Consider the following 25,550-nt stretch of genomic DNA (forward strand, 5'->3'; position numbering starts at 1 on the left):
GATTTTCTAGGAGTGGGTTGTCATTTACTTCTCCAGGGGATCATCCTGATGCAGTTATTGAGCCTGCGTCTTCTGCATTGACAGGCAGATTCTTTACTATTGAGCCTCCTGGGAAGCCCATGTCAACAGTTATGTGAACCTTAATCATACACACACACACACACACACACACACAAACATCTTCAAGTTGCCCTTCAGAGAAGTTCTACCGATTAATAATCTTACCAGCAATGTATGAGATTGTTGATTTCCTCCCACTCTCAATAATATAGGATGTTATGAATTTTTATTTTTCCAAAGAAATCATTTTAATTTATCTTTATGGATAAGGGTGTTCTCATGTGTTTAAGAGCCATCTCTATTTTCTTTCCTGTTAACTGTTCCTATTGACTGTTAATATTTGCTGCTCACTTTCCTACTGGGTAACTGGCCTTTTATGATTTGATATCCTTATCATTCACGGAAATTGGTTCTTTGTGGTAAGTTTTTTCCTTCAGTTTATAATTTGACTTTGATTTCTTTTATGCTTTGAATTTGCAGGAAGTCATTTTGGTATAGCTGAATAAATAAAATTTTCCATTATAGCTTCTAGTTATTATTTCAAACTCTGAAAAGTCTCCAATAGAAGGTTCTTCCATAGTTTCTTTAGGTATTTTTATGGTTTTTGGTTTTTGTATTTTTTCAATCTTGAGATTTTCCTGTTATAAGAGATAAGAAATGGATCCAAACCCTTGTCTTACAAGTTAAGCCCCTTTCTTTAAGATGTTAAAATTTAGCCAAACTCTTAGAAAACACTTTTCAGTCTCATTTTGCCTAGAGATTTGACTTGGAAAAAACATCAGTGGGTACTTACTTTTCTGACTTCTTATTTCAAAAGACCAATTTATTATAGTATTTTTAAGTCATTCATTTAAAAAAGTTTTTTTAAATTTTAAATTTATTTGGCTGTACTGGGTCTTAGTTGCAAGTGCAAACTCTTAGTTATGTCATGCGGGATCTAGTTCCCTGACCAGGAATCAAACCCAGGCCCCCAGCACTGAGACTGCAGTCTAAGCCACTGGACCACTAGGGAACTCCCCATTCACTGTCTTAGGCACTAGAGATACAGGGATGAATAAAATCAGTACAGTTCAGTTCAGTCGCTCAATCATGTCCGACTCTGCGACCCCATGGACTGCAGCACTCCAGGCTTCCCTGTCCATCCCCAGCTCCTGGAGCTTACTCAAACTCATGTCCATTGAGTCGGTGATGCCATCCAACCATCTCATTCTCTGTTGTCCCCTTTTCCTCCTGCCTCCAACCTTTCCCAGGATCAGGGTCTTTTCAAATGAGTCAGTTCTTCACATCAAGTGGCCAAAGTATTGGAGTTTCAGCTTCAGCATCAGTCCTTCCAATGAATATTCAGTACTGATTTCCTTTAGGATGGACTGGTTGGACCTCCTTGCAGTCCAAGGGACTCTCAAGAGTCTTCTCCAACACCACAGTTCAAAAACATCAATTCTTCGGCGTTCAGGTTTCTTTATAGTCCAACTCTCACATCCATACACGACTACTGGAAAAACCATAGCTTTGACTAGACAAAGCTTTGACGGACCTTTGTTGGCAAAGTAATGTCTCTGTTTTTTAATATGCTGCCTAGGTTGGTCATAGCTTTTCTTCCAAGGAGTAAGCATCTTTTAATTTCATGGCTGCAGTCACCATCTGCAGTTATTTCGGTCCCCCCCAAAAGAAAGTCTGTCACTGTTTCCACTGTTTCTCCATCTAATTGCCTTGAAGTGATGGGACCAGATGCCATGATGGTAGTTTTCTGAATGTTGAGCTTTAAGCCAACTTTTCACTCCTCTTTCGCTTTCATCAAGAGGCTCTTTAGTTCTTCTTCGCTTTCTGCCATAAGCACAGTGTCATCTGCATATCTGAGGTTATTGATATTTCTCCCTGCAATCTTGATTCAAGCTTGTGCTTCAGCCAGCGCAGCGTTTCTCATTTACTCTGCAAAGAAATTAAATAAGCAGGGTGACAGTATACAGCCTTGACACACTCCTTTCCCTATTTGGAAACAGTCTGTTGTTCCATGTCCAGTTCTAACTGTTGCTTCCTGACCTGCATGTAGGTTTCTCAAGAGGCAGGTCAGGTGGTCTGGTATTCCCATCTCTTTAAGAATTTTCCAGAGTTTGTTGTGAATAAAATGGGCAGAAGTAAACAATTAAATTAATAACATAATTTTAGAAACTGGTGTCATCTAGAAAATAAAGGTAGAAAATGCTCCTAACTTCATGAAAGACATTAGGTGCCCTATGGAAAAAAGGAAATGATAACTGTCTGTTGTGACTTCTGTCTTCTGATCATATCTTTCCTTCCTGAAGATTCAGGAACTACTGTATTAGTTATCTACTGCTGCTTAACAAATCATCCCAAACTTAGTGGCTTAAAACAACAGTATCTCACACAGTATCTGGACATCAGAAATTTGGGATCTGCTTTTCCCAAATTTTAATGAGGCTACCATCGGCCAAAGGTTTGACTGGGATCTGCAAGTTATACTTCCAAGATGGTTACTCTTGCTGGCAAGTTGATGCTTGCTTTTGGCAGGAGCTTCAGTGGATCCCTTGTGGGCAACTTGAGGATCCTCACACATGACAGCGTCTTAGCTTACCCAAGGGAGGTGAGCTGAGAGAGCAAGGCACAATGTCTTTTATGGCCTAACATCAGGAGTCACACAACATCATTTTCAAAGTGTCCTATTTTGATTAAACAGGTCCGCCCTATTCAGTGTGTGAGAGAACCAAAGGTGTTCTTCATTTGGTTGTCTCTCACACTGAGGAGATGATAATCACTGGAGGACATCTTGGCAACTGGCTACCACAACCACTAATTGGTCAAATATTCTAGAGATAAAAATGAAGTGCTGTGGAAGCTGAGTATCTCACTTATTTGTAGTCAAAATTGTCTTGTTTGAACTTTATAAATTCAAAAAATTTTGTCCATAACAATTTTTATGAAGAGAAATGAATTTTCAAATAATATGTTAAAAATGTACAAAACTACATATATAACTACTTTTTGTTCAGCTGTGAACATACATCTCCATACTTCACTGCTGCTTCAATTTTGCTTGGCCTGGAACGAAATTGCCTCTATGAAATGCCCTCAATAAATGCTATTTCATGGCACATTTCAAGTACTTCATGCATTGGTCAGTGCATCAGCTTTGCTCTTAGGCTGGCTTCCTTCAAGTCAAGAGGTTTGATGCAGCCCCAGACTTGACAAGGTTCAACGGCACAAAAAAGGGACTATCTCTTTTACTGTCTCCTCAAGAGCAAGAAAACCTTTCCCCAAAGTGCTCCATCAGGTATCTTTTCATAGCTCCTTAAGCTAAAATGGAGTCATATGCTCACCCTTCAAACATTGGCTTAGGCCAACAAGGATTTATCCCTCAGCTAAAGATGGGTTTACCTTTCCCTGCTCAAATTGGGAGAGATGAATATCGAGCAACAGTAAAGTCTCTTCGCAAAGAGCATGTGTCCAGGAGTGTGGATAGCAAACAGGCAACCATCAACCAAAGACATTTTGTCTGTAGTATAGTAATTTACATATCCTCCTTTCCTATTCATTTTTAAACTTTTTGAAGAAAGGAGCTTATACATCTTATTCATGGTTCTCAGCTCTTGCTCAGTGCCCAAACACAATGGGCATTCACTATTTTAGCTGGATTTTAAACCTCCCCAAGGAGGATTTCATATTGCATAGATGGTTTTGAAATTGCTTATGATTTTTGGATTTACAGAGTATTTTCTTCTAAAACTTTTGAGAGACTTTAAAATTAATTAATTTTTGCTGCAATGGGTCTTCATTGCTGCAGACAGGCTTTCTCTAGTTGCGGAGAGCTTCTAGTTGTGAGCTTCTCACTGCAGTGGCTTCTCCTGTTGCAAAGCACAGGCTCTAGGGTGCCTGAGCTTCAGCAGTTTCAGCTCACGTGCTCTAGAGCACAGGCTCAGTATTTGTGCTCCACGGGCTTGGTTGCTCCATGGTATGTGAGATCTTCCGAGACCATGGATCAAACCCATGTTCCCAGCGTTGCAAGGTGGATTCTTAACCACTGGACCACCAGGGAAGCCCCCAAAAGATCATACTCTTATGAGGCAGAAGGAAAGAACTGCTGTGCACTGGTTTCATTCCCCCCACCCCCGCTACAAACACACAAACCCTTTTATTTGATAAACTGTTCAAAGTCTTACAGTCAACAAGGAAGAGAATTTAGACTTCTTGAATCTCAGTCCAGAGTTATTTTCATTTGTTCATCTTGCCTTTAAAAAAAAACTACTTCTTTAACCAAAATATTCAAGTAACCCATTTTTACATGTTACTGTTATTACTGATCATGCTCTTTTCTTCTTCCCCCCACTCCCTAAATTAATTGTGGTTATAGAATTATTGTTGTTTGGAGGTCTGCAGACCTCCAATCTGCAGACTGACAGATTAAACGTCAGATTAAAATGTGAAGGTTATGAGCTAGAAACATTTCAACCATAAAGACCAAGGTTCTTCCTGTAAACAAGGCCAGAATTGACATCACAATGTAACACAATTAGACTTTTCAAAGAGATGAATACGCATTTTGTTCCTGAATTTAACACCTACTTACTCCCATTTTCTTTTGTTCTTTTAAGATGGGTTTAAACAGTATTTAAGTATTACTACCAGCCATGAAATTAAAAGATGCTTACTCCTTGGAAGGAAAGCTATGACCAACCTAGATAGCATATTCAAAAGCAGAGACATTACTTTGCCAACAAAGGTCCGTCTAGTCAAGGCTATGGTTTTTCCAGTGGTCATGTATGGGTGTAAGTTGGACTGTGAAGAAAGCTGAGTGCGGAAGAATTGATGCTTTTGAACTGTGGTGTTGGAGAAGACTCTTGAGAGTCCCTTGGACTGCAAGGAGATCAGTCCTGGGTGTTCACTGGAAGGACTGATGCTGAAGCTGAAACTCCAATACTCTGGCTACCTCATGCAAAGAGCTGACTCACTGGAAAAAACCCTGATGCTGGGAGGGACTGGGGGCAGGAGGAGAAGGGGACGACAGAGGATGAGGCACCACCAACTCGATGGACATGAGTTTGGGTAAACTCTGGGAGTTGGTGATGGACAGGGAGGCCTGGCGTGCTGTGATTCATGGGGTCGCAAAGAATCAGACACAATTAAGATAATGTTAAGATGAGCCCCTTCAACTATAGGTAACTGATATTTACAGCTTGGGGACTACCACACAATCTGGGATATTATAACTGAATCCTTGGAGTAAGGGAGGTGAGGTTGTCCACAGACCTAAGAATCTGCTCTCTACAGATCCACCCATCTCTCTCTTAGGGTGGCAACATTTAGGGGCTGCTTGTCTTAGATTCTCACTGTATTTATTAAGAGAACTGGTGATTTGCACGGCTGTCTCCATTGCTAGACTCTAATCTAATCTATCCTTAAGGATGGGGCCTTTTTATACTTTTACCTCAGTGCCAAACACACAGTGGGGCTTAATAAACACTTGTTGGATGAATAAATTTTTAGCACTTATAAGTTAGTGATGGAGTTGTCCTTTCTCTTGAAAAGTTACCAGTTTCTACATCTTCCAGAAAGAAGAAATCTTTATTTAAAGGCAAATAGGCTTCCCATATTAAATGCTTCTGAACGAAATTCCAAGTCATGACAGTTATTCAGCTTTGCACTAATTTTAACCACCCTCTCATCCACTCCTGGCTTTCATCTTTGGAGACTCTGTTACATGTCTCAGCATTCTTAATACACCTTTAGGTGTACTTGATGGATGGGATATCTGATGCTTTCCTCTCTTGGAAATTACCCTACTATATGCATTGTTTACTAATTTAACTGTCTTCCCATCTGATAACCTAAGGCCTCCCTCATCCCAGATCAAACATTTTAAGATATCCAAGCAGGAACCAAAAAAAAGTTTGCTAATACGTCTGTGATTCCATGACTTAAGAGAAAACTTAAAACTTGCAACAAAGGAAAACTGAAATTCTGGGATGTACAACACCCACCGTCGATGAAGGGGCATTCATTTTCTCCTCCTGCTTCTGACTTGCAAAAAAATACAAGCTAATTTTGTCTGCTTAACACACAATACCCGATGTCCCCTCTACCCCCAGATAATTGGCATCTGGGTCTCTTATCTACACAAAGTGGTCAATGAAAGATCCTTGGCTTTGAAGTTAGCGGATGGCGGAAATACCGTTTTACACTCTAAGCCCGAGTTTGATTTGAAATTGGTCGATTTCATGCAGGGTCTGTGTAATTTTCCAAGACTGCTGACCTGTTTTTCACTTTGCACATCTAGGCAGATTTCGGGACAGACTTACGCTTCTCTAGTATTTGCTTGCACAACGGACAACTGAAACGGTCGCCATTGTGCAAGCTCCGTTCTTCCAGTTAACTAACGTAAGCCCAAGGAGATGCACAACGCGTTACGCCGAATTTGCACATTCCCACTTGGGGATGGTGGCTCTCTGCGCTGGCCGGCGGAATTCCCTTTGCTACTCACTCTAGTCCTTGGCAGCCGGGTCTCTCCCTCCTTCCACTTCGTCGTCAGTGAGTCGTCGGCTGTTCCTTTTCTTGTCCCCCTCCCTCCGCCAGCTGGCCCTTTCAGGGACTCCTCCGGTTCCTCCCACCCTGCCCCGCGCGGGCTACGGCTGTGCCGTCAGCAGTCGCCCCTCCCCGGCGCCCGGGCCAGGAACGCCGCTCCGCCCCGCCCCCCGCGCAGGCAGCCGTCCCCTACATCCGGGTACCGACTCCAGCCGCCCAGACTCTGGCACTATGGTCATGGCGGAGGGGACGGCTGTGCTGAGGCGGAACAGGCCGGGTACTAAGGCTCAGGTACTATCTCTGCACCTTTAGTGGAGGGGGAGGGGGCTCTTGGTGCCGAGCAGAGTCGCACTTTGAAGCTGGATACCTCTGAGAGGAGGATGGGCCGGGGGCGACCGGCGGACTGGCGCGGGCACTGGTGCCCGGCCTGCTCTTCCGGAGCCTCAGCCCCTCGGTTTGGCTGAGGCGGCGGCGGCGGCCCTTGAGGCCTGCGTAGCTCCGACTGGAGGGTGGGCGTGAGGGGGGCGTGGGGGCGGCCGAGACCCGGGCTGGAAAGCCTGTTAGCAGCCACTGCTTGTTGTCGCCTTTTGCCTGATCTCCAGTGACCAGTGTCTGAGGGGTGCGGCCGGCCAGGTGGAGACCCTGAGGTTCTATGAGGGTCAGCTAGGGTGGGAGGGGTGTAAACAGCCTACCTTGTCCTGCCTTCCAGTTCCTATCTGGCTTGTGACGTGCCCGACTCCTGACATCCAGCTTGTCTAGCCGGCTCCGGGAGTCCATAATTCACTTTATCCTCCTCCTGCTGTTTGCTTTTGACCACTTCTCACTCTAGCTGTTCTCTGGTCCAGCAAGTTTTCATCATCAGGCTGGGACTTGTTAGATGTCATTCCTTGTGAATTTCTTTGTTATTATGTGTGAAGCATAAGGAAGGAACTGATTATAATTTTATCAACTTTTAGTAGGGCGGTACTTGGGGTGAGTTGGTCCTTGTGTCAGTATTGATTCTTGGGATTTGCAAAAGACGAGTGCTCTTCACATTCCTAAAACAAATCAAATAGGGTAGTTAGACCTCATCTGATTAACCTGCCAGGTGAAATGGTTTGCAATTGGGTACATGCTCCAAAATCAGAAGAGATGTTATAATGTGATTTTAAAGAAAAAGAGGTAAGTGTATGTGTGGGGTGGCGAGCAGGGTAGGGGACCAGATGCAACCGTGCAGCTACTACCTTATGCCAGATAATAGATTTTTAATGCCTTGCACAGAATTTGGGAAGGGATGTCCTTTCAAAGGGAACTTTTAGATCCAGGCATCTTCCCAGATCCATGTTACAGATAAGGAAACTGAAGCCCAGAAATTAGACTGCTTTTGATAAAGGTTACAGTCTCCATATTCGATTTGTACTTAGTTCACTAGTGACCTTTTCTTTTTCACAAATTGCTTCTAGTACTGAATTTTAGAGAGTTCAGTTTGAAAGCCTTTTGTTTTTATAGTCATGTTTTATTGTGTCAGTTTTATTGGCAGTTTTATGGTCATCCTACTTGGAATTTGTATATTATTTGTGCTTTATACTGTTTCCAAAATTTCTTTCTTTATAAATGATCTTTTCTCAGATGCTTTTAATTCTCATTCTGTGGAAACATTATTTCTGATTCTTTTAAATGATGAACTTTTATATTTTTGTATTTAGAAGTGAATTTTTTGTACTCACATAAGAATCATCCATTTTTACTGATTCAAAAGTTATTAATTTTGAAAGGATAGACAATCATAGATTTTAACTCAGTATTGTAACACGCCTATTTGCTATGTTATGAATAAGTCACATATAGAAAGCTCTTTTGCTTTTTTCCACATAGTCATAGATCACAGTTGTTAAATAAAATGTAATAGAAAAGTTTAGGATTTTTTAAAAAGAAGTACTTAAGCAGCATTCTGCCTGTCTTTTGTATATCACACTGATTTCCTTCCTGAAATGGGTCTACTCTAAAATGATATATTTAGAATTAGAGTATCTTTCTACTTTTTTTTTAATTGGTTAGGTTGGATTATAGGCACATAGTTGTTTTTCAGTAAATGTTTTACTGAATTAGATGAGAATGTTCATTAAGCTGGATTTTTGGCTCCTCTTTTAAGTGTTTTAAGTATGAGGCAAGCATTTAATTCTTAATTAACTTTTTACATCTTTTCTATGTATTACTATATGTGTTTTCTAATATTTTAAAAACAGAATACAAACTATTTTTTATTTTTTTAAAAATGAAAAAATTTGCAAAGTGTAGTAATAGAAACATTTGTCACTACAAATCAGGAAGAATTTTAAAACTACTTTCTAATAATATGTGGATAATATCTAGGAAGAGACATCCTAAAACAATTTCCAGAAAGTCATTTTTATGTCTTAACTTTTAAAATAAATTTAGTTCATTTTCATTCAGAATAGGCAAATATTAAAAAAGAAAAGATATGAAATGCTTAAGACACTTAAATGGTATACCATACCCATCACGTACTCTCAGAACTAGGACATTACTAATATAGTTAAATCCTTCTGTATCACATTCTTCTGTCTTCTACCCACTCCTAGTCAGTAATGGTGATTATCATTCCTTTTTTTTTTTCTTTAAACTTTTTACTGTTACGTGCATTATATTTATAAATATCTTTTGCAATTAAACTTTTATTAATGTGATATCAAACACTGTATTCTTCAGTTTGCTCCAATTTTTAGAGACTTATTCACGTTGACTGATGCAGGGTTATAGATTTTTGGTTTACTACTACCTTTTCCCAGACATTTATTGAATACCTACAATGTGTCACGAACACTTCGGTGAATGTCTGTGAACTGGGCTATCTATAGAGCAGTTCAGAACCAGTACAAGGTGATCCATAAAAATATTCCCCTTAAAAGAAGATTGTTTGAACTTTTCTGGTAGTCCAGTGATTAAGCCTGGCTGCCGGGCTTCCCTGGTGGCTCAGTGGTGAAGAGTCCACTTGCTGATAATGGAAGAGACACAGATTGCATCCCGGATTCAGGAGAATCCCACATGCTTAAGAGCAACTAAGCCCACGTGCCACAACTATGGAACCTGTGTGCTAGAGGCCCAGGATCTGCAACTCCTGAGCCCACCTGTGGCAACTACCGAAACCATAGCCCCCGCTCTCTGCAATTAGAAAAAGCCCGAGTGCAGCAACGAAGACCCAACACAACCAAAAAATAAATAAAATTTTGAAAAGTAGGTTGTTCTTTTTAAATGATTCATTTTTGATGGTGCTCACATTTTGATTTAGAAATTTAAAACATCATTTGCAATTAGAATTGTAATTTATTATAATATCCGTCTTAAATAATACTTAATGGAGTAGTAACTGCTATTCTAGCTATTCTCTTTGGGTAAAAACTGATGAAGTTTTTTACTGCCTGGATATTTTTTTTCATTAGAACTTTTGGAAAAATATTTAACCACCACAAACAAAGTTGTGCTGGACTTGTCAATTAATAACACATGAAAGGTTTCTGAGAGCCATATTTGAGGGGTCTATGGTTGAGAAAACTGTAACTTAGAATTCAGTTAAATAAAATCTTGGTGTTCATTTAAAACATTGAATAAAATTTCTTTTACTTACTAATAATCACATTGTTTAAAATATGAAAATTTTTCTTCTCCCCTGGTATAACTTTGGATCTTTGTTAAGAATTGAAATTAATCATAATAGTATTGCATCTTCTTTGTAACTTTGTATATGCTTTAACCATGACATTTTTTCTTATAGGATTTCTATAATTGGCCTGATGAATCCTTTGATGAAATGGACAGTACACTTGCTGTTCAGCAGGTAATAATAATAGTTTCTTTTGCAACTCCAATAACCTAAGCATTTTATCTCCCTTGGCATAGTTAAGTATTCCTATATCTTTTAGCACAAACCAGAATCCATGGAATTATTGGGGTGCCTGCTTAAAACTTTTATCAAACCTCATTTTGTTTTAAGATGGCATATTAAACTATCATCAAACTTAAATACATTTTATTATCTATTAAAATATACCAAATTAGGGTATAAAATTTGACTTTGCTGCTGCTAAGTCGCTTCAGTCGTGTCCGACTCTGTGCGACCCCATAGATGGCAGCCCACCAGGCTCCCCGTCCCTGGGATTCTCCAGGCAAGAACACTGGAGTGGGTTGCCATTTCCTTCTCCAGTGCATGAAGTGAAAAGTGAAAGTGAAGTCACTCAGTCGTGTCCGACTCCTAGCGACCCCATGGACTGCAGCCCACCAGGCCCCTCCGTCCATGGGATTTTCCAGGCAAGAGTACTGGAGTGGGGTGCCATTACCTTCTCCGAATTTAATTCACAAATAATTGAATGCTTAAGTAGAATAATATAAGTATAAAGAAGTAAAGTGTACTCATTATTCATTTGGTAATTGAACATTAGAGAACATGCTTGGCTTGCAGGATCTTAGTTCCCTGACCAGGGATTGAATCTTGGACCCTGGTAGTAAGACTACCACGTCCTAACCACTCTCCAGGGAACTGTCAGGGAATTCCCATAGTTACTACTACTACTTTTGTCTCCCTCCAATATATTTGAAAATTTGTTTCCACTACCAAATAGCTCACTAAGACTGTGATTATCCAGCAGGTGATAGCATGTTTGGTTTGAAAAACCCCTCAGGAGATTTTTAAGCATTTTTACTGAGAACCGTATTGTATACTATGTTGGGTTTAAAAAAAAAAAATTAATCCCAAATGAATAAAATCTGGAAACTGGGAGAAAAAAGTTTCCATAGCTAATTCTTAAAAATCACATTAAAGGTTAATAAAAGGATGACTGAAATTGGCTGTGCTAGTATATTAGTCAAGGCTGTTGGATTTTGATAGCTAGATAGTTAAAGTAGATAGCTATTTGGATTTATTGTGTTGTTTAAAAATATTGGAAAACAAAATGAAAATACAGTTGAATTCTTTGAGTAGTAAAAATTTGACAGGGATTTCCCTGGTGATCTGGTGGTTAGAACTCGGTGCTTCCACTGCGGAGGGCATGGGTTTGATCCCTAGTCAGGGAACTAAGATCTTGAGAGCCGTGCTGTGAAGCCCCTGCCCCCAAACATTTAATAATTTTAACAGAAACATTAAAAACCTTTAGAATGGATTCAGTATAGTATTTAGATACTTAGCACAGGAAATAGAAGAGTACTGATGATTGAATGGCTTTGCCCTTTGCCTTTTAAGAATGTATTGTTTAAAAAAAAATGTGTTGTTCAATAAACAAATATTTAATAGGTTAGTAAAGAGGCCTTATGGAGGATTTGGAAATAAAATCTGGAGTTCTGTGTGTGGAAATTGGCAAAAGTTAAGAGGAAAAATGTGCAGATATTTTTCCCTTTAAAGTAGAGTTTTGTTCTGATGCTATGCTGAATTTATTAGTCCTAATAACAATTTTTTTTGTGAAATCTTTTGGGTTTCTACATATGAGATTATTTCATTTACAAACAGCTTGTTTCTTTCTAATCTAGATGCCTTTTATTTCTTTTTCTTGCCTAATTACTCTGGCTGGAATTTCAAATACTATTTTGAATAGAAGTGGCAACAGCAGGCATCCTTATCTTATTTCTGATCTTAATGGAAAGCTTTCAGTCTCTTCCACTGATGATGCTGTGTGTTTTTCATATTTGTCCTTCATTATGTTGAGTTAGTTTCCTCTTATTTTAAGTTTTTTAGTATTTTTATCATAAAAAGATGTTGAATTTTGTCAAATGTTTTTCTGTACCAATTGAGATCATTGTGTTGTTCCCCCCCGCGCCATTCTGTTAACATGGTGTATTGTATTGATCAGTTTTTGTATGTTGAACCATCCTTCTGTTCAAGGAATAAATCTCATTTGATTATGGTGTATAATCATTTTAATTTGCTGCTGAATTTGCTAGGATTTTTGCATCAGTGTTCACAAGGAATATTGGTTTCTAGTTTTCTTAGAGTATTTTAATTTGGCTTTGGTATCAGGAATGCTGCTATAATGGAGTTAGGAAATATGCTGTTGTCTTCAATTTTTTTGAAAGACTTTGAGAAGGATTGATGTTAGTCCTTTTAATATTTAGTAAAATTCGCCAGTGAAGCCGTTAGGTCCAGGGCTTTTCTTTGGTTGCACGACGTTGTGAATACAAGAAAGCCACAGAACTGTATACTTAAAAATGACTATCCTTTCCTCATTGAATGGTTTTTGACACTCTTGTCAAAAATAATTTAACTTTATGTGAGGGTTTATTTCTAGTTCCTCTGTTCAATTCCATTGGTCTATAAGTCTGCTTATGTCAGTACTAGACCTTTTTTTTTTTTTTCCATATCAACACCTACTTTAATTACTTAGGCTGCACTGGGTCTTAGTTGCGGCTCACAGGATCTTATTTGCAGTATGCACAATAGTTAGGGCATGAGAACTCTTAGTTGCGGCTCACAGGATCTTATTTGCAGTATGCACAATAGTTAGGCATGAGAACTCTTAGTTGCGGCTCACAGGATCTTATTTGCAGTATACACAATAGTTAGGCATGAGAACTCTTAGTTGCGGCTCACAGGATCTTATTTGCAGTATGCACAATAGTTAGGGCATGAGAACTCTTAGTTGTGGCATGTGGGATCTAGTTCTCTGGTCAGGGATGGAACTTGGTTCTTCTGCATTGGGAGAGCAGAGTCTTAGCCATTGGATCTCTAGGCTGTTTTGATTACTGTAGCTTTGTAGTAAGTCTTGAAATTGGGAAGTGTGCATGCTTCAATTTATGTTTTCAAGATTTTTTGACTATTTGGTGCCCCTTGGAATTACATATAAATTTGAGAATCAGCTTTTCCATTCCTGCAGAAAGACTTGGAATTCTGGTAGAAATTGCACAGAATCTGTAGATTGCTTTAGGTAATATTGATAACAATATTAAGTCTACCTATGGATGTAAGATAGCTTTCATTTAGGTCTTCTTTAATTACTTTTAACAATGTTTTGTAATTTTCAGTATGCAAGTATTTAATCTTCTGATTTAAATTAATTCTTCCATATTTTATTCTTTCAGGTACTGTTGTAGACGGAGTTGCTTTCTTTTTTTCTTCATATTTTTTATTGAAGTAAATAGTTGATTTACAATGTTCAGGTGTACAGCAAAGTGATTCAGTTACATATAGGTGTGGATATATATAGGAGTTGCTTTCTTTTTTTTGCTTTCTTTTATTTCTTTTTCTTATGCTGGGTCTTCTTTGCTGGGTGGGCTTTTTCTCTAGCTGCAGAGAGTGGGGGTGACTCTGTAGTTGCCATGCATGGGCTTCTCATTGCCGTGGCTTCTCTTGCTGTAGAGCATGGGCATTTAAGGTCCGTGGGCTTCAGTAGTTGCTGCATGAGGGCTGAGTAGTTGTGGTTCAGTTGTTCCACAGCATGTGGAATCTTCCCAGGTCAGGGATTGAACCTGTGTCTCCTGTGTTGTCAGGCAGATTCTTTACCACTGAGCCATCTGGGAAGCTCCAAGAGTTTCCTTCTTAATTTTCATTTTGAATTGTTCATTGAAGGTATACGCAACTGATATATATATATATATATGTGTTTGTTATTGTGTTTGGTTGCTCTGGGTCTTTGTTGCTATATGCAGGCTTTCTCTGAGTTAATAATGCATGCTTGGTAATTGTGGTGCATGGGCTTAGTTGTTCCAAGGCATATGGAATCTTCCTGGACTGGGGATGGAACCCATGTCCCCTGCATTGATAGGTGGATTCCTATCCACTATACCACCAGGGAAGCCTGAAACACAACTTATTTTTTATATTGATTTTGTATTCTGCTACTTCATTGAATTCATTTATTAGCTTTATGAGCTTATTTTCTGTTTAATTGTTCTGGCTAGAATTTAAGTATAGTGTTGAATAGCAATGGTGAAAGCAGGCATTCTTGTCTCATTTCTGGATTTTTTTTGTTTTTGGCCTTGTGGGATCTTAGTTCCCTGACCAGGGGTTGAACTCTGTCCCTCAGCAGTGAAAGTGTAGTGTCCTAACCATTGGACTACCTAGGAATTCGCTCGTGTTTAATTTTAGAGCAAGGGAAACCTATCAGTTTTTCACCATTGAGTATGACATTGCCTGTGGGTTTTTATAAAAGCCCTTCATCATTTTGAGGAACTTCTCTCCTATACCTGATTTTCTGTATTTTTATTATGAAGGATGTTGGATTTTGTCAGAGGCCTTTTCTGCATTAATTGAAATGACTGTGTGTTTTTTCCCTTTTAATATTAATGTAGTGTATTATATTGGTTAATTTTTTTTTTTTTAGTGTTGAACTACCTTTCATTCCTTGCAGCTTTCTTCTGATTTGTTTGTATGGTGTATTTTTTTCCATCCTTTTACTTCTAGCCTACCTATATCATTATATTTGAAGTAAGTTTCTTGTAAACAGTATAGTTGGGTTATATTTCTCTGTTCTTTCTGACAATCCTTGTCTTTTAATTAGTGTATTTAGGCCTTTTAACCTCAATATAGGCTTCCCTGGTGGCTCAGAATTCACCCGCCGATGCAAGATACATGAATTCAATCAATCCCTGGGTTGGGAAGAGTCTCTGGAGAAGGAAATGGCAACCCACTCCAGTTTCCTTGCTTTGGACATCGCATGGATAGAGGAGCCTGGTAGACTACAGTCCAAGGGGTTACAAAAAATCAGACACAACTGAGCAACTAAAACAACAACAGTGTTAATGTAGTTATTGATAGATATGTTTAGATGTAAAGTTACCTTTTGTTGCTTTTCCTTTGTTTCTTCTTTTTTTGTTTACCCTTTTCTGCCTTTTTAAGGGTTATTTGAGCATATTCTATTTTATTCTAATTTTGGCTATATTTCTTATAATTTTTTGATGATTGTTCTAGAAATTACTAAGTACATGCTTACCTTTTCACAATCTATTTAGAGTCAGTATTTTATTGCTTTGATTGAAATGCAAAAACTGTCATTAGTTAGACTTCTTTACCCTCCTCCTTTATACTATAGCTGTCTACATTGCATCTATTAATATATACCTTGAAAACCCTATTGGAGAATGTTGCATATTTTGCTTTCATCTGCCAAATATATTTTAAAGATCAGAGGAAAATAGTCTAATATATATTTATACCCAGATATTTGTAATTGCTGTTGCTTTTGATATTCTAAGTTTCTTTCTGGTATTTTTTTTTTTCCTTCTATCTGAAGAACTTCCTTTAGTAATTCTTTTAGAGCCATCTGCTGGCTAGGAATTCTCCTTAGTTTTCTTTACTCTGAGAGTATCTGTATCTTTATTCTTGAAGGGTATTTTTGCTGGATATAGAATTCTGAGTTGACTGTGCTTTTCTTTCAGCACTTTAAAAGTATTGTGCCATTTCTTCCTGTCATCTGTGATTTCTGATGAGAAAGCTGCACTCATTTGAATTCTTATTCTAAGGTCATGTCTTTTCCTCCTGGCTTCTTTATATATATATTTTTTCATTTTATTTTTTTTTTATTGAAGGATATTTGCTTTACAGAATTTTGTTGTTTTCTGTCATACATCAAGAATCAGCCATGTACACCCATGTCCACTGCCTACCGAACCTCTCTTCCATCTCCCTCTCCTTCCCAGCCTTCTAGATTTTCACAGAACCTGTTTGAGTTGCCTGAGTCATACAGCAAATTCCCATTAGCTATCGATTTTACATATGGTGTTACAAATTTCCATGTTACTGTCTCCATACGTCTCACCCTCTCCCTTCTCCCCTGCCCCTATGTCCTTAGGTCTGTTTTCTGTCTGTTTCTCCATTGCTGCCCTGAAAATAAATTCATCAGTACCATCTTTTAAGATTCCATATATATGAGTCAGATATATGATGTTTATTTCTATAATTTATTTCTCTTTCTGACTTACTTCACTCGGTACAACAGGCTCTAGGTTCATCCATCTCAGTAGAACTGACTCAAATGTCCTCCTTTTTTATGGCTGAGTAGTATTCCACTGTGTATATGTACCACAGCTTCTTTATCCATTCATCTGTCGGTGCACATCTAGGTTGCTTCCATGTTCTAGCTATTGTAAATAGTGCTGCAGTGAACATTGGGGTACATGTGTCTTTTTCAGTTTTGGTTTCCTCAGGGTATATGCCTAGGAGTGGGATGACTGGGTCATATGGTGTTTTTTTTTTCTATATGAAACTTTTAGTATTTTATTCATTTTCATAGTTTTACAATATTAGTAAAAATAATGACCCATTATAAATAAGTATAAAATGGAAGTCGATGAAAAAATAACCCCAAGTCTTCCTTGACTCCCATCCTCCCACCAAAAAACTAGCTAGTATATGGCAAATATCCTTTTCACACATTATCTTTAGGCATATATTCACTTTGTAGTGGTGGATGGTTTACTCGCTAAGTCATGTCTGACACTTGAAATGCCGTGGACTGTAGCCTGCCAGGCTCCTCTGTCCATGGGGTTTTCCAGGCAAGATTACTGGAGTGGGTTGCCATTTCCTTCTCCACATATGGTGGTTTTATTCCTAGTTTTTTAAGGAATCTCCATACCGTCTTCCATAGTGACTGTATCAATTTACATTCCCACCAGCAATGCAAGAGAGTTCCCTTTTCTCCACATCCATCCAGCTTTTATTGTTTGTAGAGTTTTTCATGGCCATTCTGACTGGTGTGAGGTGGTACCTCGTTGTAGTTTTGATTTGCATTTCTCTAATAATGAGCGATGTTGAGCATCTTTTCATGTGTTTGTTAGCCATCTGTATGTCTTCCTTGGAGAAATGTTTGTTTAGATCTTTTTCCCACTTTTTGATTGGGCTGTTTGTTTTCCTGATATTGAGTTGTATGAACTGCTTGTATATTTTGGAAATTAATTCTTTGTCAGTTGTTTCCTTTGCTATTATTTTCTCCCGCTCTGAGGGTTGTCTTTTCACCTTGTTTGTAGTTTTCTTTGTTGTGCAAAAGTTTTTAAGTTTAATTGGATCCCACTTGTTTATTTTTGTTTTTATTTCCATTACTCTAAGAGGTGGGTCATAGAAGCTTTGATTTATGTCATCGAGTGTTCTGCCTATATTTTCCTCTAAGAGTTTTATAGTTTATGATCTTACGTTTAGGTCTTTAATCCATTGTATCTTTGTGTATGGCATTAGGAAGTGTTCTAATTTCATTTTTTTGCATGTAGCTGTCCAGTTTTCCCAGCATCACTTATTAAAGAGGCTATCTTTGACCCATTGTATATTCTTGCCTCCTTTGTCAAAAATAAGGTACCCGTTGGTGTGTGGGTTTATCTCTGGGCTTTCTATCTTGTTCCATTGGTCTATATTTCTGTTTTTGTGCCAGTATCATACTATCTTGATGACTGTAACTTTGTAGTATAATATGAAGTCAGGAGGGTTGATTCCTTCAGCTCCATTCTTTATCAAGACTGGTTTGGCTATTCGGGATCTTTTGTGTTTCCATATGAATTGTGAAATATTTTGTTCAAGTTCTATGAAAAGTACCATTGGTAATTTGATAGGGATTGCATTAAATCTGTAGATTGCATTTGGTAGTATAGTCATTTTCACAGTACTGATTCTTCCTGCCCAGAAGCATGGACTGTCTCTCCATCTGTTTATGTTGTCTTTGATTTCTTTCATCAGTGTCTTATAATTTTCCATATAGGTTCTTTTGTCTCCTTAGAGATAAAAGGAGATTCTCTTTATTTGTAGATGTTTTATTCTTTTTGTTGCAGTGGTGAATGGGATTGATTCCTTAATTTCTCTTTCTGATTTTTCATTGTTAGTATATAGGCGTGCAAGTGATTTCTGCGTATTGACCTTGTATCCTGTGACTTTGCTGAATTGCGATTAGCTCTAATAATTTTCTGATAGTTTCTTTTGAGTTTTCTATGTATAGTATCTTGTCGTCAGCAAACAGTGAGTTTTACTTCTTCTTTTCCCATCTTGATTCCTTTTATTTCTTTTTCTTCTCTAATTGCCATAGCTAGGACTTCCAAAGCTATGTTGAATTGAGAGTGGTCACCTTTGTCTTGTTCCTAATCTTAGAGGGAATGCTTTCAGTTTTTCATCATTGAAAATAATGTCTGTGGGCTTATCGTATATGGCCTTTACTGTTTTGAGGTAGGTTCCTTCTATGCCCGTTTTTTGAAGCATTTTTATCATAAGTGGGTGCTGAATTTTGTCAGAGGCTTTTTCTGCATCTATTGAGATGACCATATGATTTTTATCTTTCAGTTTGTTAATATGGTGTATCACATTGATTGATTTGTGTATGTTGAAGAATCCTTGCATCCCTGGAATAAGCCCAACTTGCTCATTGTGTATGAGCTTTTTAATGTGTTGTTGAATTCTGTTTGCTAGAATTTTGTTGAGGATTTTTGCATCTATGTTCATCAGTGATTTTGGCCTGTAATTTTCTTTTTTTGTGTTGTCTTTGCCTGGTTTTGGTATCAGGGTGATTGTGGCCTCATAGAATAAGTTTGGAAGTGTTCCTTCCTCTGAACACTTTCTGGCTTCTTTATCTTTAGTTTATGTCAGTTTGATTACCTCTGGGCATGGATTTCTTTGGATTTTCTTGTTTGGTATTCACTCTGCTTTTTCTTATTGTGGCAAAAAAATGCATAACATAAAATTGATCATTTTTGCCATTTTTAAGTGTATGATTTTGTGGTATCAAGTACATTCACATTGTTGTGCAACCATCTCTGTCTCCAGAACTTTTTCATCTTTCCCAACTGAAAGTCTGTACCCATTAAACAATAACTCTTGTATGATTTACTGTGTAGTATGATATTTTAATTAACTGTAAAACTTGTTTGTTTGTAGTATATTCAACAGAACATAAGGGCAGATTGTTCCAATATTGACAAAATTCTTGAACCACCTGAAGGCCAAGATGAAGGTGTGTGGAAGTATGAACATTTAAGGTAGGTCCTCATGATATAGCAAAATAATAGTAGTACTTCTATTAGTAAAAATAACCTTTAATATTAATTATGATTATGAATCATAAATTATTTAACTATAGACCAAAAAGCCAGATTCTAAAGCTTTTATGTTTTCAGTGTTATAAAGTTTTCAACATTGTTATTCACTGATTGTTTTCTGTATTTATGGATTTGGGCCGTCTTATCATTTTACACAGTTTTCCTTAATCATATCCTTTAATCACAGATGCAGTATTTCCAAGTACCTACTCATTTTTACTGCCTACTACCTGCCTACTTTATTTCTCTCTAGAGGGCCTAGTCTAGACTTGGTAGCTGATGTGTTACCTGTCAACGAGTATGAATTTCCAGTCTTCTCTTTGTAAATGAAGATTAATTGTAATCCTGAAATAAGTTTTAGAGCTTTTAATAATAGTCTTTGAATGAAAAAATTGATTTCTAATGAATCATGAGTCAACTTTATTTATTTATTTATTTTTTTATGAGTCAACTTTAGAAGCAGCTGTAACCTGAAGTTACTAGGTTCTTTCTTTTTTTTAAATTAGGTTATTTCTTGAAGTTAAAAACTTCCCATTGTAAATGGGAATTGATAAGTTAGAGAAGGCAGCATGAAATACGTGTTCATCCAAGTTTGTTACTTTGAGTTGATTTTTAAATAATAAAGTAGAGATATGAATTTTCCTGCATAAATTAGACCACATTTCCTATGATGAGTGCCTTAATTTGTAGATAAGGTACTTTTTCTGTTGTTTTGTTTTGATGCCATAGGTTTGTCTAGATATTGTTAAGACAGTGTCTTGTCGTAACAGTTCAGCTGTTTCAGGGACTTCTTTATAAGCTGCCAGTTTCTTGGGCAAGTCACTTGACTACTTGATTGGGTTTTCTTTTTTAATACATCTTGATGGATGATCCTTGAAAGCTGATCATTGAAAGCATGATGGATGATCATGAGTATGTAGATATTATGCCATTCTTATAAATATAGAAAACACTTTAGAATGATATATACTCTGCCTTATTTTAATCTACTTTGAAAATAACTACTTACTTACCTGTGGGATTAAGGATGAAAATAAGCAAGGGTTTTTTTTTTATACTATAAGCCTAATTTCTAAAAAGTTAGGGTTCATTTTAATTTACAAGGTTTTTATTTCAGATCTAAAAAAACTTTTTCCTCCCTACTTAATTTAGACTGTGAAATATGCATTATACAAAACTTGTAAAATCTTTATTATGCATATTCCATTTGTCCTGGTGCTATTGTTAATACTTTTGTTACTTTTTAATATAATTTTTTTGGTATAATTCACTTATTTTTGTTTTGTATAATTTAAATATTATACATCACATATATATTGTTTTGTGTCTTTATTATAGTGTATACATCTTTATAGTTAACCAAAAAGAGTTTTCAAAGTAGTTTGATTTTTTTGCATGTGCTTAATGTTACTGATTTGAGGCTTAATACTTGCTATTACTGATTAATGTAGTTGATTATATGTTAATGGGGATTGAATCTTGATCTCAGTGAAATCTACCAGTACTTCTCACTGAATATTTGTAATCAGGAAAAGATGCTGTTTCCTTTGAATGGCTGCAATCCCATGCCAGTGTATAGGGCTTAGTGACTAGAGGGGTAGTCAGCTCTGGTTTGACCCTTCAGCTGCATAACTATGTATGTGAGCCCTGTGTCGAATTAACTTGAAGCTGTTAAGTTTACACTGTTTGCCACAGATTGTACCTATAACACTGCCAGATCAGTTAGCTTAATTTTCCTGTTGGCTGTAAGTAGATTGGACTAGTGAGAAACTTTTTTGTCACCACTTGTCTTTACTACTTAGTGGAAAACAACTCAGAAACATAAAACATGTAACTTACAGATATTGAGCAGTATAGATTTACGTGCTGCTACTGCTAAGTCGCTTCAGTCGTGTCCGACTCTGTGCGACCCCATAGACAGCAACCCAACAGGCTCCCCCGTCCCTGGGATTTTCCAGGCAAGAACACTGGAGTGGGTTGCCATTTCCTCCTCTAATGCATGAAAGTGAAAAGTGAAAGTGAAGTCGCTCAGTCGTGTCTGACTCTTAGCGACCCCATGGACTGCAGCCTACCAGGCTCCTCCGTCCATGGGATTTTCCAGGCAAGAGTACTGGAGTGGGGTGCCATTGCCTTCTCCAATAGATTTATGTAGTGATTCAGAAATAGTGTTATTTGTGTACTCTTAGAACAACATTATTATTAGGCATCTGAAGTGGAAATAGATAGCTGATAATTTGACCTTTTTTGTTTTTTAATTTGCTTTCTTCTTTTAAAAAAAAATATTTCATTTCATTGCTGGCTATGCTGGGTCTTTGTTGCTGCATGGGCTTTTTTAGTTGTCGTGAGTGGAGGCTACTCTGTAGTTGTGGTGAAATGGGTTTCTCATTACCGTGGCTTCTCTTGTTGCACGGCACAGACTCTAGGCACACTGGCTTCAGTAGTCATGGCATGTGGACTCAGTAGTTTCAGCTCTCAGTCTCCAGAGCACAGGCTTACGAGCTGTGCTTAGTTGCCCCAGCAGCATGTGGAATCTTCCCTGACCTGGGACAACTGTATTCAGATATATACACACATATAAGTTTTTATATAACTGGAATTGTACTGTGAATATAAGTATATATCTTTTGTATGTTTATGTAATATCAACATTTTACTATTTTCTAATTGCTAATTTATATTTCAAAGAAATTTTTTATGTATAGAGTTTAAGTGAACATCTTTGTACATATATCTAGATTGCAGTTCTGATTGTTTCATTAGAATAGATCCTTAAGAGAATGACTTAGTCAAAAAATACACACTTTGTAAGGTTCTTGGTAAATATTTTCAAATTATTTCTCAGAAAATTTATACTAATTTCTAGTGTTTAAAGTGATCAACTCACTGAAAACTGATATTGAATGTTATTATTAGGGTCGTTGGTTTTGGGTTTTGTTTACTAATGTGTATGTCTTTGTAAGGAATGTGCCATGTGAACTCAAGTGGTGTTGATAATAGTGATGAGAAAGGATGGTATTTTTTTTTTTTTTACAATTAATATTCTAAAAATAATATGGAGAATAGATAAGGCTTTTTCATTTATATATTTACCTTTTTAGGCAATTCTGTCTTGAGCTAAATGGACTTGCTGTCAAACTTCAGGTAATATTTTCTTTAACTTAAAACTAATTGAAAGTTCTGGTTTTTTTCCTGTTTTTATAAATTAATGTGCTTACAAAGACATCCAGAATTTGTAATTTATTCTAGAATTTTGCACAAAATGTAGCAACTCAATTGATAAACTTTTTCATTGTTATTTTACATGTTAATAAGTGTAACAATTTTTAACAGAGTGAATGCCATCCAGATACATGCACTCAGATGACAGCAACTGAACAGTGGATTTTTCTTTGTGCAGCTCATAAAACACCGAAAGAGGTGAGAATGTATAAAGTTGAATGACTAATAAATTCATTATAACCTAAATCTCTTCAAGACAATGATAGACAAATTTTTTTTGAGTTTTTAGGTCACTGTTTATTTTGCTCTTTGGTTTAGAGTTCTTTGATGCAAGGTTATTGTCACAGTGTTACTTTAGGATTTCTTTTGATTAGTATCTTTTGAAAATTTTTTAATTAAAATATCATTAACCTACACTATGTTAGTTTCAGGAGTAAAGCATACTGATTTGATATTTCTCTAAATTACAAAGTGATCACCGTGATAAGTTTAGTTTACCATCTGTCATCATACAGAATTACTACTGTATTATTGAGTGTTTCTTATGTTGTACATTTCATGCCTAGGGCTCATTTATTTTGTAACTGGCAGTTTTATACCTCTTAATCTTCCTCATCTATTTCATTCATTTCTATGTCCCCTCTGGCAACCACCTTTGTTCTCTATATCTATGACTTCTGTTTTATTGTTTCTTTACTTTTGTTTTTTTAGATTCCACTTGTAAGTGAAATCATATGGTATTTGCCTTTCTCTTACTTTTTTTCACATAGCATAATACCCTCTAGGTCCATCTACGCTTTTAAAAATGGCAAAATTTCAATTTTATGCCAGTGTGTATACATACCATATCTTCTTTATATGGACACTTAGATTGTTTCCGTATCTTTGTTGTCATTGTTGTTTAGTCGCTGTTGTGTCTGACTTTTATGACTCCATGGACTGTAGCCTACCAGGTTCCTCTGTCCGTGAGATTTCCCAGGCAGGAATACTGGAGTGGGTTGCCACTTCCTTCTCTAGGTGATCTTCCAGACTCAGAGATCAAACCTGCATCTCCTGCATGGTCAGGTGAATTCTTTACCACTGAGCCATCAGAGAAGCCCTGCTTCCATATCTTGGCTACTGTAAATAACGCTTCAGTGAACATGGGCATGCATGTATCTGTTTGATTAGTGTTTTTGTTTCTTTGGGCAAGTACACAGGAGTAAAATTGCTGGGTTGTATGTCGGACACTACTGAGCGACTGATCTGATATGATGGCAGTTTCTATTTTTCAGTTTTTAGGAACTGCTGTACTATTTTCCATAGTGGTTGTACCAGTTTACATTCTGTCCAGCAGTGCAGGAGGGTTCCCATATCTCCTCAACAGTACTTATTTTTCATCCTTTTTTTGGGGGGTGGGCCATATTGCACAGCATGTGGGATCTCAGCTCCCCAAGCAGGGATTGAACTCATGCCCCCTGTAGTGGAAGTGCAGATTCTTAATCACTGGACTACCAGGGAAGTCCTTGTTTTTTTGATGGTAATCTTTTTGACAAATGTGAGGTAGTATCTCATTCTGGTTTGATTTGTATTTCCTTGATAATTAGTGATGTTGAGCATCTTTACATGTGTCTGTTGGCCATCTGTATGTCTTCTTTTGAGAAAATGTGTATTCAGGTCTTCTGCCCATTTTTTAACCTGATTGTCAAAGAGTGTACCCTTTTTTTGTTCTAGGAGTTTTATGGTTTCCCATCTGACATTTAAATCTTAAATCCATTTTGAGTTTATTTTTGTGTGTGGTGTAAGTAATCCAGTTTGACTCTTTTGCATGTAGCTGTCCAATTTTCCCAGCACCATTTATTGAAGAGACTTTCTTTATCCCAGTGTATATATATTGCCTCTTTTGTTATAGACAACTGACCATGTAAGTGGGGTTTATTTCTGGGCTCTCTATTCTCTTCCCTATGTATCTGTTTTTGTGCCAGTACCATACTGTTTTGATTACTATAGCTTTGTAGTATAGTTTCAAATCAGGCACTTGGTATCTCCAGCTTTGTCGTTACTTCTTAAGATTTTTTTGGATATGTGGGGTCTTCTGTATTTCCATACAAATTTTAGAATTATTTGTTTTAGTTCTGTTAAAAATGCCATAAGTATTTTCATATGGATTGCATTGAGTATGTAGATTGCCTTGGGAAGTACCGTCATTTTAACAGTATTAATTCTTCTAATCCATGAACATGATAAATCTTTCCATTTGTTTGTATGGTATCATTTCTTGTAACTGGACAATTAAATTGGCTAGAACTTAACGATTCATTGACTAGGACATAATAACACCTGTCATATTGTGTTGATATCTAATGTGTAATGGACGAAATACACTTGTTTAGATATTTTGGTTTAGTTTTAATTTCTTTTTGTAAGAATAACTGTTGGTGATTACTAGTTGATACTAAATGATTACTAGATTACTAGTCTATCAAATAGAAATGTTGAGTTTTATAGGTCAGTGTTTTTTTTCTACATTAATATTTCTTACTATTTATTTGAAAGTGAAGTCGCTCAGTCATGTCCGACCCTCAGCGACCCCATGGACTGCAGCCTTCCAGGCTCCTCTGTCCATGGGATTTTCCAGGCAGGAGTACTGGAGTAGGGTGCCATTATTTGAAACCCAACATAATGATTTTCCTTCCATAATTGGTCTTATTGAAACCCAGCATAATGATTTTTCTTCCATAATTGGTCTTATTGAAAATCTCATTCATGTT

General features: G+C 37.2%; 1 protein-coding gene across 2 annotated transcripts in view; it reads left to right on the forward strand.

Annotated features, from left to right (window-relative positions):
• The window catches only part of LOC133226844 (MOB-like protein phocein), a 44,940-nt gene that overhangs the window by 8,273 nt on the left and 11,117 nt on the right, over nt 1-25,550 (forward strand). The window contains exons 1-5 of one of the 2 annotated variants that reach the window (XM_061380842.1): nt 6,803-6,885; nt 10,367-10,429; nt 19,421-19,521; nt 22,680-22,722; nt 22,912-22,998. In XM_061380842.1, coding sequence (XP_061236826.1) covers nt 6,826-6,885; nt 10,367-10,429; nt 19,421-19,521; nt 22,680-22,722; nt 22,912-22,998 — 354 coding nt within the window. In that variant the 5' untranslated portion in view covers nt 6,803-6,825. Of the gene's footprint in view, nt 1-6,802; nt 6,886-10,366; nt 10,430-19,420; nt 19,522-22,679; nt 22,723-22,911; nt 22,999-25,550 lie in introns of those variants that run through there. The other variant, XM_061380860.1, reaches the window with a different exon arrangement.

Source organism: Bos javanicus, chromosome 2 (genome assembly GCF_032452875.1).
Source record: "Bos javanicus breed banteng chromosome 2, ARS-OSU_banteng_1.0, whole genome shotgun sequence".
NCBI classification, from domain to species: Eukaryota; Metazoa; Chordata; class Mammalia; order Artiodactyla; family Bovidae; genus Bos; species Bos javanicus.